At 39.4% G+C, this 15,489-nt stretch overlaps 2 protein-coding genes across 5 annotated transcripts in view; one reads left to right on the forward strand and one right to left on the reverse strand.

Annotated features, from left to right (window-relative positions):
* The window catches only part of sdcbp2 (syndecan binding protein (syntenin) 2), a 67,931-nt gene extending 63,177 nt beyond the window's left edge, over window positions 1-4,754 (forward strand). The window contains exon 9 of the mRNA XM_061924895.1: window positions 2,937-4,754. Within this exon, the coding sequence (XP_061780879.1) occupies window positions 2,937-2,991 (55 nt within the window). The 3' untranslated portion in view covers window positions 2,992-4,754. The remainder of the gene's footprint in view (window positions 1-2,936) is intronic.
* A 648-nt stretch (window positions 4,755-5,402) lies between these two features.
* Window positions 5,403-15,489, reverse strand: part of snphb (syntaphilin b) — a 40,172-nt gene continuing 30,085 nt past the window's right edge. For 2 of the 4 annotated variants that reach the window (XM_061924881.1, XM_061924862.1), the window contains 3 exons: window positions 15,163-15,270; window positions 10,574-10,723; window positions 5,403-10,499 (listed from right to left, as the gene is read on the reverse strand). In XM_061924881.1, the coding sequence (XP_061780865.1) occupies window positions 8,705-10,499; window positions 10,574-10,723; window positions 15,163-15,270 (2,053 nt within the window). In that variant the 3' untranslated portion in view covers window positions 5,403-8,704. Of the gene's footprint in view, window positions 10,500-10,573; window positions 10,724-15,162; window positions 15,274-15,489 lie in introns of all 4 variants that reach the window. The other 2 variants (XM_061924871.1, XM_061924854.1) reach the window with 1 other exon arrangement.

Consider the following 15,489-nt stretch of genomic DNA (forward strand, 5'->3'; position numbering starts at 1 on the left):
TAATTTGCAACAAAAAATTCAGTTTCTCAGTTTGAACATTAAATATCTTGTCTTTGCAGTCTATTCAATTGAATATAAGTTGAAAAGGATTTGCAAATCTGTTTTTATTCATGAATTACACAACGTGCCAACTTCACTGGTTTTGGGTTTTGTATATAACTTATGCTATCAAGTGTTTACATCTATGTTGACGTCTTGCAATGCTCGAAGGAACATGCTTACTTGTCATGCCAAGTGGAGGAAGTCCAACAAAGTGTCTCACTTAGTCATATAATAAACATGCTGTATAAAATAGTAATGATGGCCGTGAAGTTTGTTAAATACTACTGAATATACAGTACCTGTCGGTATATGGTATATTTCACATACAGTTGTAGATTGTGATTAATCATAATTAATTCATTTGAAAACTTTGGTTAAAAATTGTACTTACTTGACATTCCCAATTAATTTATATTTCATATTTGAGTAAGTTTCCGCGAAAGGAAATCATTATTAAATCTACGACAATATTTGAGTGATGTGAAAATTGTAATAGTTAACTCTTATTTTGTTATAATTAATAATAGATTAGTTCTCTCTCTGCTGGTAGGTTGTGGTAAGGTTGCAGGATTACAGACCATATAAATGGTATTCATTTGAGCTTTTAATATCCTCATTACACCGTGATAATGCACGTTGATGAGAACGCTTGCTTACTCGACGCACTTTAGCTCGTGAACTAGCGGCTAACGTCCCTCTACAATGCAAAGCTGAGTCGACGTCACTAATCCTCCCCTCCATGGTGTCAAATAAACCGTTTTCTACAATTAACGTTATCACTGGAGGACGAGGAATGGCGAAACATGCTACACTACACACCTTTTGGAGGATGGAAGAAGCCATGCTAACTGCTAAGCTCGAGCTCTAGAATGTAAACAGAGGTGGGCGGATCGATACAAATATCGACCGTAATGATACTGAGTATGGTATCAGTGTATGGATTGATACTACAGTGATTAGATCAATATGTTTAAGCTTTTATTATCATTTATACACCAAATAAAATAGTGTGATTTATTTGGTTATGTATATACAAACCCCGTTTCCATATGAGTTGGGAAATTGTGATAGATGTAAATATAAACGGAATACAATGATTTGCAAATCATTTTCAACCCATATTCAGTTGAATATGCTACAAAGACAACATATTTGATTGATTTTTTTTTTCAAATAATCATTAACTTTAGAATTTGATGCCAGCAACATGTGACAAAGAAGTTGGGAAAGGTGGCAATAAATACTGATAAAGTTGAGGAATGCTCATCAAACACTTATTTGGAACATCCCACAAGTGAACAGGCAAATTGGGAACAGGTGGGTGCCATGATTGTGCATAGATTCCATGAAATGCTCAGTCATTCACAAACAAGGATGGGGCGAGGGTCACCACTTTGTCAACAAATGCGTGAGCAAATTGTTGAACAGTTTAAGAAAAAACCTTTCTCAAGCAGCTATTGCAAGGAATTTAGGGATTTCACCATCTACGGTCCGTAATATCATCAAAGGGTTCAGAGAATCTGGAGAAATCACTGCACGTAAGCAGCTAAGCCCGTGACATTCGATCCCTCAGGCTGTACTGCATCAACAAGCGACATCAGTGTGTAAAGGATATCACCACATGGGCTCAGGAACACTTCAGAAACCCACTGTCAGTAACTACAGTTGGTCGCTACATCTGTAAGTGCAAGTTAAAACTCTCCTATGCAAGGCGAAAACCGTTTATCAACAACACCCAGAAACGCCGTCGGCTTCGCTGGGCCTGAGCTCATCTAAGATGGACTGATACAAAGTGGAAAAGTGTTCTGTGGTCTGATGAGTCCACATTTCAAATTGTTTTTGGAAACTGTGGACGTCGTGTCCTCCGGACCAAAGAGAAAAAGAACCATCCGGATTGTTATAGGCGCAAATTTGAAAAGCCCGCATCTGTGATGGTATGGGGGTGTATTAATGCCCAAGACATGGGTAACTTACACATCTGTGAAGGCGCCATTAATGCTGAAAGGTACATACAGGTTTTGGAGCAACATATGTTGCCATCCAAGCAACGTTACCATGGACGCCCCTGCTTATTTCAGCAAGACAATGCCAAGCCACGTGTTACATAAACGTGGCTTCATAGTAAAAAAGTGCGGGTACTAGACTGGCCTGCCTGTAGTCCAGACCTGTCGCCCATTGAAAATGTGTGGCGCATTATGGAGCCTAAAATACCACAACGGAGAACCCCGGGCTGTTGAACAACTTAAGCTGTACATCAAGCAAGAATGGGAAAGAATTCCACCTGAGAAGCTTAAAAAATGTGTCTTCTCAGTTCCCAAACGTTTACTGAGTGTTGTTAAAAGGAAAGGCCATGCAACACAGTGGCGAACATGCCCTTTCCCAACTACTTTGTCACGTGTTGCAGCCATGAAATTCTAAGTTAATTATTATTTGCAAAAAAAAAAAAAAAAGTTTATGAGTTCGAACATCAAATATGTTGTCTTTGTAGTGCATTCAATTGAATATGGGTTGAAAATGATTTGCAAATCATTGTATTCTGTTTATATTTTCATCTAACACAATTTCCCAACCCATATGGAAACGGGGATTGTATATCGGGATATAGAGTTTAGGACATATCGCCCGTTCCTTTCTGACATAGTCAAGTAAACGACCGTGTAATAAAAGTCAAATACTGTCACCTAGTGGCGTGTTGTAGGTACTACTGGAAGCAATAATTGTAGCCACTTTGGCTATGACACAGTCAGCGCCACTCAGGGTTCTATGGTTATCGTCACACTTTTCCGCTTGCCCACGAGGCCCGGTAGACAAGTGAGAAAAGCCTCCAGCAGGTGGCGCCGTGGTAACATTGAGCTCACGCTGCAAACTTTTGTTTCTCAACTGTTGCGGTCCAGGATGTCCAGCAGCCTGCTCAAGTCGGCCATGGACCATTCCATCCCTGAAGTGTGACTCGGCACAAAGAGCAGGGAGTCTTGTAAAGACGCCAACATCTCTTTTTTTCTTTCCTTCAACCGTCTGCCATTATTCCTCTTTGTTTACTTCATCTTACAATTGCCTTGGTGTCTGCTAAGATCACCAAATGTCTTTTTTCTTTTTTTTTTTGCATTCTTGCTGGAGTCAAAGGACGGTCCGAGATGGTTTCTATTTTCCATCCATGCAAAGTCCGGAGCGTCCTCTGCGTTCATTTCTCTTCTTGTCACTTCTGCTCCAAGATGCTGTAAACAAGCCACGTCTCCCACGTTCAAAACAATTCAAAAGAATTCCACGGTAATGTAAGCAGACATTGATCACATGATATACGCTTATTATATGGCTTTGCTTGTGCCAAAATGACATAAATATCAAATATGGAACTCATTCAATAAAATGTGAAATAATTTGCTAAATTACCAATCATTCATTCAGTTGTGAAATATCAATCAATAAATATCTTTAAACTGTTATTAATTGCAAGTTGGAACTTTTATTTTTCTAATGTACTACTGACCTTTTGTTTACTTGCAATATTTCAAATTTATTCTTTTTTTTTTTTTACAAAAACAGATTTATATGGTAATATTCCACCTTTTTTCTTTACTCTTATAATTTTACAGATGTTGACCTTCCCCCAAAATGCAACTTTCATGTTAGAACAACAATTACCGTATTTTTCAGGCTTTAAGTCGCAGTTTTTTTCATAGTTTGGCGACTTTTGTGTTTTTTTCCTTCTTTATTATGCATTTTTGGCAGGTGCGACTTATACTCCGGTGCGACTTATACTCCGAAAAATACGGTACACACATTATTTTCTGCCCTATTTGATAAGATGTCATTATTATTGTTTCCGACGACTTTATTTGCCTCATTATAAAATCTCAAGTTAGTATTTACAATATTATAAATTCTTCTTACAATTATTTCCCAAAACATTGTTAGTATTTTCACTTTAATAAAAGTACATTTTCACAATATTATTACAACACTTTTTTCATTTTTTCATTCAATTGTATTAAATTGCTCTGTATTTATTGGCATTTTGAAATTATAAAATGTATATTTGTACTTTTATTTCATGACGCTGCATTGGAAAAATAGCTGGAAAATCACATTTTTCAATTTCATGAAATAAATTACATAAAGTCAATTAAAAAATTAAATAAAATTAGATACATTTAATTTAATTTAAATTAAATTAATTAAATAAAAAACTAATTAAAAAAATATATTAAATGGATGTACTGTTATGAATAAAAACAGTTTCATAATTTAATTGGTGTCTAATAAATCATTTCACAATTTAATGAATGATTGAATTGGTTGGATATTTATTCATTTATGGACAAAAAAAGCCACAAAAGATGGAAATGTGCTTGTATATTTCAATATGGGGGTACAGGGTCGTTTCATTTCTTGGGAGCTGACTATGTGCTGGACGGAGCCACTAAGTGCACTTTCCATGACCTTTTTTAAGATACATTTCCTGTGTTCTTTCTGTCCTTAAATAATTGTGCGTGTGGTGCCTCCTGTTTGAATGCAGATGCTAACTTCTAAATGTCCCCCTCGCTGTCCTTGCCCTGGCTAAACAAAAGCCGCATTTAAAAAAACAAAAAAAGTATATTCCGCTTCTGGATGCATGTATTCATCTCCCACGTATGCAATCTGATATGAATGTAAGCAACATACTACTATTGTCAAGCAAATAAAACACAATCATTAGACGCATGTCGTACATATATTGGAGCTTTAATGTCTTGACTGTACATTATATTGCATTTGAAGTACAGTAGTTGACAAAAATACAGTCGGCGTTGATGTTGAGAGGACGACGTCACGTGTACAATCAACCTAAAAGGACATTCAGGATATTGACACAAAGGCATCATACATGTATTAATATATATTTCATTTATACGTGTTTCTTCGTCTACATACAACATGGTGGCCAGGAGCTCCAGATGCATTGTGGGACACTTTGACATGTGACTAAAGTGCTGAAACGTGGAAAAAACAAGCACGCAAACATTTTGATGGAAACCCCAAAGAAAGAGAAGCATTCATTCATTCACTCACTCACTCATCATTTATTCACTTGTTTATGTACTTATTTATTTATTCACTTACTCTTGTAATATTCACTCATTCATTTTCTTTTTATTCACTCATTCATAACCCTACACATTCATCCGCTCTCTTTCATTTATGCAATAATTCATGAATTCACTCATTTGTTCATACACACTTATTTATTCAACTCACCCATTTATTCCCTCATTAATTATATCATTCATATTCTAATTTATTTACAAATTCATTACCTCACTTATTCATTCACCCATTTGTCCATACATTCACTCATGTATTTATTCACTTGCTTATTTATATACTCATTCAATCACATATTCATTTTGTCACTCATGCACTTGCTTATTAATGTATTTACACATTCATTAACTTACACTTATCCGCTCATTTACTCACTTGCTAATTCATTTTCACATTCACTCATTTACTCTTTTATTCACTCATTCATTTTCTTATTCATTCACGCTTTCATTTTCTCATTCATAACCTCACACATTCATAATTTCTCATTCATTTATGCACTAATTCATTCATTCACTCATTTACTCACCCATTCATTTGCTAATTATATCATTCTATTTCTTATTTATTAATTCACTCATTCATTTACTAATGTGTTACCTCACTCATTCTTTCATACATTCACTCATATTTATTCACTTGCTTAGTCATTTATTTACTGATTCAATCACGTATTCACTTGCTTATCAATTCATTTACACATTAATTCACTTACTCTTATTCGCTCATTTACTCACTTGCCAAATCATTTTCACATTCACTCACTTACTCTTTTATTCACTCATTCATTTTCTTATTCATTCACGCTTTCATTTTCCCATTCATAACCTCACGCATTCATCCATTCTCATTCATTTATGCACTAATTCATTCATTCACTCATTTGTTCATACACATTTTATTTACTCACCCATTCATTTGCTAATTAATTATATCATTCTATTTCCTATTTATTAATTCACTCATTCATTTACTAATGTGTTACCTCACTCATGCTTTCATACATTCACTCATATATCTATTCACTTGTTTAGTCATTTATTTACTGATTCAATCACATATTCACTCATTCACTTGCTTATCAATTCATTTACACATTAATTCACATACTCTTATTCACTCATTTACTCACTTGCTAATTGATTTTCACATTCACTCACTTATTTTATTTACTCACTTATTACTTGGTTTACTCATTCACCTATTCATGTTTTCATTCATTCCCTAACTCATTCTAGCCCAAGGCCTAGGGATGACAAATGTCGAGAGGATTATCCCAGATGCACACACCGATAATTTGACATCAGCACTATCATATGAACAACAGTGTTGGGACTTAACATCCACTTAGTAATGCAATGTGACAGACAACCTACCCTAATAATATTGACATTTTTAAAAAATACTTTGGAAGTTTACCACATGTTTAAACCTTTTTTTACTGTAATATTTCTAATGTGTATAGTGATACCTCACCGCACCAAACAGAAACCGAAGGAGTCCGTAAAGGTCATAATTACGCTATTACGCTAAATGGAGGACATTTATCCATGAAACTCTGGAGAAGCTGCTGATGGTGTGTTTGACAGAAAAGCAGGTGGATGGAGACACTGTAGAAGTCCACTCTCCAGGTAAATGCTGGACATTATTATCACAATACTTTATTAAACTACTGGAGTTGTTTGTTTTACGTATTGTTTTGTTTTTCATACAGCATTATCTCGAAGTTTCTTTTTCCTCAGGTCTCAGCACAGAATAATTTCAATTCATTTTCAAGTGGAATATTATTTTTGTAGTATTTTGAGATACGAGGTCTGTCACAGAACCAATTCAACTTACAAGCCGAGGTTCCAATGTACCTATTTTATACTTGCATTTTTTATGTCTATTTTATTTCCCCCTTGCTTTCAGCAGCCAGTTTAAAAACAATCAAAAACCCAACAACGTTCATTTCTCAATATTCCCACTTGTCTCGAAATATTCCAAACATTATTCTTCTTGCAATCTTTTTTTTCTCGGAAAAAAATAACTTTAAAGTTTTTTCTTGTAATATTACTACATTTATTTTGTGTGTGTGGGGCGTGTCCCAATACTTTTGCCCATATGGTGTTGATGGCTCAATGAAGAATTCATGTGCGTGAAAGGCTTTCCAGTGAGAAGACAAAGAGGATGTACTACGCTTACTTCCTGTACTTTCATACTGTACACTAATTCAAGTAATTGCTTATAAAGTGAACAATAGTGCAAAAAAAAAAAAAAAAAAGATGTCAACAAAAGAAGGAAAGAAAACAAACTTGTTCCGTCATGAAAAGGACTTTTGCTTCTACTTGCTGTGTTGGGATGGCAAACATTTGGCTTTTGAGTTAGTTTCTTGTACATATTTACACAAAATGTCAGCAAACAAACAACTCAATCGTCATCACAACCCAAAACTGCAGTGGAGCCTCGGAACTCAACCAAGATCCCCGGCTTTGGTCGCCAAAAAACAGCTTTTTCCCCCCACTCAATTTATTATTATGGATTACGTAATCACTTTTTTTCTCATATCACGACGTAATTCTCATGAATGTGAGACTTAATTTCCGAGGGTCCGCTGTAGTTGAGTGAGATCTCTAGCAATGCATGGCAGAAGGAGCTTGGGATGATACATTTTAGTGTCCGGAGGGTCTACATCTAGTCCAAAGTGACAGTTGAACAAGTAGGACCATTTAGCACAGAGAGCGCTTACCTCAGTCAAGGAGGTATCTTCTAGCTCGGTTGTTATCTATAATGAATTGTTGGAATTAAATAAGAGTGGGCGTTGAAGTCCTAGAGGGTCAGTAACTTGGTAGAGTCAACCACCAGGAGTGTTTTTAGTTCTTAAATAAGTCCGCATCAGTGGTAGAAGTTAGGTTTACCGTTTTTTTTGGTTGGGTTTTATTAAAGCCTTTTTGAGTTCTTGCACGGTTTTAAGCAATAAGGTGAGAATGAGGAGTAAAGCCGGTGCTTTTCCACATTGAGAGGAGCCAGAAGAGGTGGCTCCTCAAGTCCCCTCCCTGTAAAGGTTTTTTAGGGCATGTCCGACCGGTTAGGAGACCTTCACGAAGACCCGGGGCATGTCTCAGTTGGCGTTGGAACACCTCGGGAACCCCAGGGAGGAGCCAGACCAAGTAGCCAGAGAGAGGGAAGTCTGGGCCTTCTGTTTAAGATGCTGCCCCTCAAGATGCATGGAGGACCTTAAACCTTCTTGGTAATGACTATGGACTTAGGTCTTAAGAAGGACAAAGGGAATATGAGTTTTACATGTGGATGGATTTGGGGTGATGATGTATCTCATCTAGGAGACGTCCTTGAAGACACTACAGACGAGTTTGTCTACACGTCCATCTAAGTGCGAATCAGAATGAGTCGTGCACGAGTCAGCAACAAACCTCAACGGTTTTCCCTGCGTTTCAAAAGAATCTGCACATTCAATCTGTAGCCCAGGACCAGTGGTTGTGACAACCCAGTCACGGAATCCTGGCGTTCTACTCACTTGTCACTCCCCTCACTGAAGACGCCGGAGTCCTGATGACTCATGATGGTCAAACGTACTGAAGCTTCACATGTTGGATCCGGCTAGGTCTCCACCGCCCGCAGGATAATGCCTCAAACCTCCACCCCTGCGCAACGAGTGCAGGGCCACTGTGCAGCAGCCCCTCAACAGCGACCCAAAGTGGTACATGGGCTGTCCCACTCGGACGGGACCGCGACAAAACCATGCTACCGTCGGCACCACTGGGATTGCCACTGCTAGGAGATCCACCAGGAAGTGACGACTCCAGTAGCTTTTCTGTACCGGCCCTGGGGCAGAATCAGAATCCACCTCCCCCGCCAATGATTCATTGTCTTCTTCGCATTCTTGCTCTTTAATTTCTACATCTTGGTCATCCCTTGGGACAAGAACATCAGCTCCTTCCTCTTGGGAAATGGATCTCTTTGGCTGGGAGGTGTGAGGTTTTTCAAAGACTTCTGGGCTACTACATGGGCTCAGTCCTGGTGTTTCCAACTGGAGTGTGTCAAGGTGTCGGTCCTCTAAAGCCCATAGACCTTCCTTTCTCTCCTTTAATTGATTTTGTACCAAATTCTCTGCCTCTGTGTCCAACTGTCCCACTGTGGGTTGGACTACTTTTGTCAGACCCTGGACCTCTACTGCAGCAGATTCTTCTTCTGGACTTTCTGTCCTGTCGTCCTCACAGACCGGACTCTCCATGGAACAGGCCACAGTGGCAGATCGTGGCATGGAATTAACCCGAGGCAATTTAGAGCACGGAATGGGCTCTGTGGCTGCGCTCAAGACAGTCGCTGTGGTTACAGAAGTAGTGGTGGTGATGGAGTCCAATTCTCCCTCGCCTTCATCGGACAACCAGGTTGAAGTCGGGCTGCAAGCTTGAGAGCGGAACGTACGCTGTTCTGCGATGGTATCCAGGTCAGACGGGCACCCGGATGTCGCTGGGATAGGACAGCTCTCAGTCTGAATACCTGTCTCACGTAGAGGATGCAGGTACAGGTGATGGTGGGAAAGGCATGGGTGGCTCATACAGACACCTCCGCCCAAGCCACAGCGTAATGGTGACAGACGGTCTCCCGAGCATAGCTTCTCGTAGGTAGCCGAGTGCGGAATGTTGTGGGGCACTGAGTGGGTGTGAGGGAAGGAATGAGGTAAGGTTTGGGAGTAAGTGTGAGGCAAAGAGTTTGGTATGGAGCAGGAGAAGTTTTGTGCGTAGGAGTTGAGCAAGGAAGCAGTTTCTTCTGAGAGAAATGCGGCCTCGAGTAGCAAGTCAGCCTGACTCGGGATATTACTACCATCTCCACAGCACACAAAGCCACTGTCCTGAGTTCCGTCTGCTGAAAGACAAGGGAAATCTGCAGCATTGCGGTCTCCTGCTTGATCACTCAGTTTGGTATAGGTGGAGCTCCGTGTTACAGAGCGGGCTGGGGAACCATCACAAGAGCAAGAACCCCTAACCCCTATTGCTGGTTTTGGTATTACTCCTGGACTTTCCCCAGATACAGACGCTGGCGCGGAACCCCCAACTCGGTTCCGGCGTTCAGCTATGGCTTCTCCCTCCTTGGCTAATCCGGCCTGAGCTATTTCCATGTTAAGCAGCAGGTTCTCAAGCTTGTGGTTTTGAGTGTTAATGTCTTGGAAGTACTTCTGGACACTTACGTCCCCGCTGTTCCCCCCAGCGTCGCTGAGCCTGGCGCGGACTGTGTCCACCGCCTGTTTGAGCTGCTGTATCTCCAGACGTGCTTCCTTCATGGCCAACTGAGCTTCCACGCGATGGCACTCCTCCTCCACCCAGTCCTCCTGCATCCTGTAAAGCTTTTCTCTCAACGCATCGATCTCTGTGTCCCTAAAGTAACCCAAGAAACAAATAATATAAAGACTCTGCCTTGGCGAGTCGAAGGGGATATCTCAACCGCTCACCTGTCTTGCAGTGTGGTGATGGTTTCTTTTAACTTGGCCCTGAGGTGTCGGATACACACCTCCTTCTGCTGCAAGGGTGTCAGGTACTGCTCGGGTGGAGGGGGCCGGATACCGTGGTTGTCGGTACATGACGTGTACTTCTGGTGACGTCTAGGAGAACAATGTACACACATTTTTAACAGTTTACAAATTATATTCCCCAAAGAGGTTTTAGTGATGGAGTTTTGGTTGGTTTCTGGGTTGGAACTCTGCACTTTATTGAACTTTTAGGATTTTTCCCTGAATGAGGGTGGGCCAAGTCTTTGTGGAAATATTCAGACTGCAGCGCTAGTGTCGGGGCCCAGACAAAGTCATTGTAAAAAGGGACTGCAGGGATGACTCAACACTTGTCCCTTTTCACACTGTCCTTTACACTCATGGTGTCCATCCATCCATCCATTTTCTGCCGCTTGTCCCTTTCAGGGTAGCGGGGGGGTGCTGGAGCCTATCTCAGCTGCATTCGGGCAGGAGGCGGCGTACACCCTGGACAAGTCGCTACCTCATCGCAGGGCCAACACAGATAGACAGACAACATTCACACACTAGGGCCAATTCAGTGTTGCCAATCAGCCTATCCCCAGGTGCATGTCTTTGGAGGTGGGAGGAAGCCGGAGTACCCGGAGGGAACCCACGCAGTCACGGGGAAAACATGCAGAAAGAACCCGAGCGCAGGATCGAACCCAGTACCTTCGTATTGTGAGGCACACGCACTAACCCCTGTACCACCGTGCTGCCCACACTCGTGGTGTGTGAAAAGCAAATGCAAATAAATCCAGACTCTCAGAACAAGTTTCGTCATTTCTCACAAAATCGTCAGAAAACGCCTTACTTTAAACTGGAGAGTTTATTAAAGAGTGCTTATTGGACTCTGTTGCGCTGACATGCCCGGAGAAGAGGCGCACATTTGAGAACGTGTCACTCTCCCAACGCACTGTAACGAGGCGGGTTGAGACCATCGCTGGAAACTTGGAGCTTCAGCTGAAGAACAGAACGGGCAACTTTTGACTGTTTTTTGCTGGCTTTGGATGAGAGCTGCGATGTACGTGACACCGCCCAGCTGCTCATCTTCTTACGTGGGATAACTGCAGACTTTCAAATCACGGAGTAGCTGGCAGCCATGCAGTCAATTAAAAGAGACAACCACAGGTAATGACTTGTTCACAGAGGTAAATGCGTGTTTGGACTGAAATGGGACAAGCTGGCAGGTGTGACAACAGATGGTTGTCCAAATCTGACGGGGAAAAATGTTGGACTTTTAAAGAGGATGCAGGATAAAGTGACCTGTGCAGAAATTGACATTTTTGCATTGTATTATACATCAGGAAGTGTTGTATAAGACAGTGTTAAAAATAAAACCATCAAAAGCAATCTGCTTTTGTATAAAGTTAAGTTGGTTAAATGAAATTATTATTATTATTAATTATTATTATTATTATTATTTATCTTACGGTATATCAAAAATAATATTGAGCAAAATTTTATTGAAATATTGTCGATGTGGCCCAGTAAAAATGTATTGCCCACCCCTGCTCTACTGCGTTGACATTGTCTACTTTAGGGGAAATGCTATTCTTCAAAAATATTTATATAATCAGTAAACCCGTTTACAACAGTGTGCTGTTGTATATTTCATTATAGGTTTATTTCTAAAATGTTTAAAAAATGTAACATAAGGAACAACCGGTTTTACTTTGAAAGGCCGTGTGTTAAACGGAAGTGATGTGTATTGCGTAGTATTGACAATGGTGATCAAATGAAGTCAAATGGACAACGTTGACAAAGTGCGCTAAACACATTGACGTTGGACTAAAACTTAGCAGTCAAATTATGAGTACAGTTTTATTTTTTTGAACCATTTTCGGACGGTTTTGTCTGATGGACTCTTATGATACAGCAGACCACGCGCACCTGTGTTGACGTCATTCGCCAACAAGATGGACAATTAGCATGAAAGTGTCAACCGGACGACTAAAGGAGATGTAAAGTTTGACGAAATGTCTTCAAACCGTCTTCATCGCCATCATCCTGGCAGACTTTTGAAGGTAAAACCGTTTAAAAACATTGTTTCCGGTCATGTGATACTTCGTATGGAGGTCCTGGATGAATATGTATGGTGAATGTTGTCTAAGCTTGTAGTACCGCAGAAAACAGCGGATCAATTATGTCTTATATAGGATCTTTGACTATAGTTTTTTTCCCCAGTAGATCTTACATAGCATCTTTGACTATAGTTTTTTTTTTTTGCAGTAGATCCTCAAAAACAGCTCATGTCTTATATAGGATCTTTGACTAGTTTTTTTTGCAGTAGATCCTCAAAAACAGTAAATCACTCATGTCTTGTATAGCATCTTTGACTATAGTTTTTTTTTGCAGTAGATCCTCAAAAACAGCTCATGTCATATAGGATCTTTGACTATAGTTTTTTTTGCAGTAGATCCTCAAAAACAGTAAATCACTCATGTCTTATATAGGATCTTTAACTATAGTTTTTTTTGCAGTAGATCCTCAAAAACAGCTCATGTCTTATATAGGATCTTTGACTAAAGTTTTTTTTTGCAGTAGATCCTAAAAACAGTAAATCACTCATGTCTTATATAGTATCTTTGACTATAGTTTTTTTTGTTGTTGCAGTAGATCACTCCTGTCATGTAGGCTATATGATCTTTGACTATACTTTTTTGCGGTAAATCCTCAAAAACAGCTGATCAATCATGTCTTATATAGGATCTTTGACTATAGTTTCACCCCCCAGTAGATTCCACAAAAACAGCAGATCACTAATGTCTTGTATGGGATCTTTGACTATATATTTTTTCCCCAGTAGATCCTCAAAAACAGCAGATCACTCATGTCTTATGTAGAATCTTTGACTATAGGTTTTTTTGCAGTAGACCCTCAAAAACAGGAGATCACTCATGTCTTATATAGGATCTTTTGAATATAGTTGTTTTGCAGTAGATCCTCAAAAACAGTACATCACTCCTGTCATGTAGGCTAGATGATCTTTGACTATACTTTTTTGCGGTAAATCCTCAAAAACAGCAGATCAATCATGTCTTTTTTTAACAGTAGTTCTTTAAAACAGTAGATCACTCATGTCTTATATATGATCTTTGACTATAGTTTTTTCCCCAGTAGATCCTTAAAAAAACGCAGATCACTCGTCCTATGTAGGATCTTTGACTATAGTTTTTTTTGCAGTAGATCCTCAAAAAACAGCAGATCACTCATGTCTTATATAGAATCATTGACTCTATTTTTTTCCCCAGTAGATCCTCAAAAAACAGCTGATCACTAATGTCTTGTATGGGATCTTTGACTATATGTTTTTTTCCCAGTAGATCCTCAAAAAACAGCAGATCACTCATGTCTTATACAGGATATTTGACTATAGTAATTTTGCAGTAGATCCTTAAAAAACAGAAGATCACTCATGTCGTATGTAGGATCTTTGACTATAGGTTTTTTTGCAGTAGATCCTCAAAAACAGCAGATCACTCATGTCTTATGTAGGATCTTTGACTATAGTTTTTTCCCCCAGTAGATCCTCAAAAAACAGCGGATCACTCATGTCTTATATAGGATCTTTGACTATAGGTTTTTCTTTGCAGTAGATCCTCAAAAAACAGTAGATCACTCATGTCTTATATAGGATCTTTGACTATTGGTTTTTGTTTTGCAGTAGATCCTCAAAAAACAGCAGATCACTCATGTCTTATGTAGGATCTTTGACTATAGTTTTTTTTTCTTCAGTAGATCCTCAAAAAACAGTGGATCACTCATGTCTTATATAGGATCTTTGACTATAGTTTTTTTTTTGCAGTAGATCCTCAAAAAACAGTAGATCACTCATGTCTTATATAGGATCTTTGACTCTAGTTTTTTTTCAGTAGATCCTCAAAAAACAGCAGATCACTCATGTCTTATATAGGATCTTTGACTATAGTAATTTTGCAGTAGATCCTTAAAAAACAGCAGATCACTCATGTCGTATGTAGGATCTTTGACTATAGGTTTTTTTGCAGTAGACCCTCAAAAACAGCAGATCACTCATGTCTTATATAGGATCTTTGACTATAGTAATTTTGCAGTAGATCCTCAAAAACAGCAGATCACTCATGTCTTATACAGGATCTTTGACTATAGTAATTTTGCAGTAGATCCTTAAAAAACAGTAGATCACTCATGTCTTATATAGGATCTTTGACTATAGTAATTTTGCAATAGATCCTCAAAAACAGCAGATCACTCATGTCTTATATAGGATCTTTGACTATAGTTGTTTTGCAGTAGATCCTCAAACACAGTAGATCACTCCGGACGACAAAAAGGAGATGTAAAGTTTGACGAAATGTCTTCAAACCGTCTTCATCGCCATCATCCTGGCAGACTTTTAAGGTAAAACCATTTAAAAACATTGTTTCCGGTCATGTGATACTTCGTTTGGAGGTCCCGGATGAATATGTATGTGGAATATTGTCTAATATTGTAGTACCGCTGTGTGGCCGTTAGATGGCAGCAAGGACCGTGTTCATGGTCCATGTTCTTACCCTTTGGTTGGGCTGCCGTCGCTGCCTTTACAAGAGCCCGAGTTGCTGCTGCCGCTGAGGGAGGCGTTGCCGAAGGGATCTCGGTTACTGGGGGCCGCCGGGGACCGCCTGCTAGTTCCACACAAACGACAAAAAAAGAAGACATATGTTGTTATAGTTTGGTGACGTCACACACAACACACAGGCCAGGTGATAGTGAGCTGCAGAAACAAATAAATAACAAGTAATGCAGTGACAAGAGCAGGTGCCACAATGGAAATGCACAAATATACAACAAAATTATTAGAAATACACAACCAAAGTTTGGAAAAGCTGTAATGAATGTGA

This window comes from Nerophis lumbriciformis, linkage group LG01 (genome assembly GCF_033978685.3).
Source record: "Nerophis lumbriciformis linkage group LG01, RoL_Nlum_v2.1, whole genome shotgun sequence".
Lineage (NCBI taxonomy): Eukaryota > Metazoa > Chordata > Actinopteri > Syngnathiformes > Syngnathidae > Nerophis > Nerophis lumbriciformis.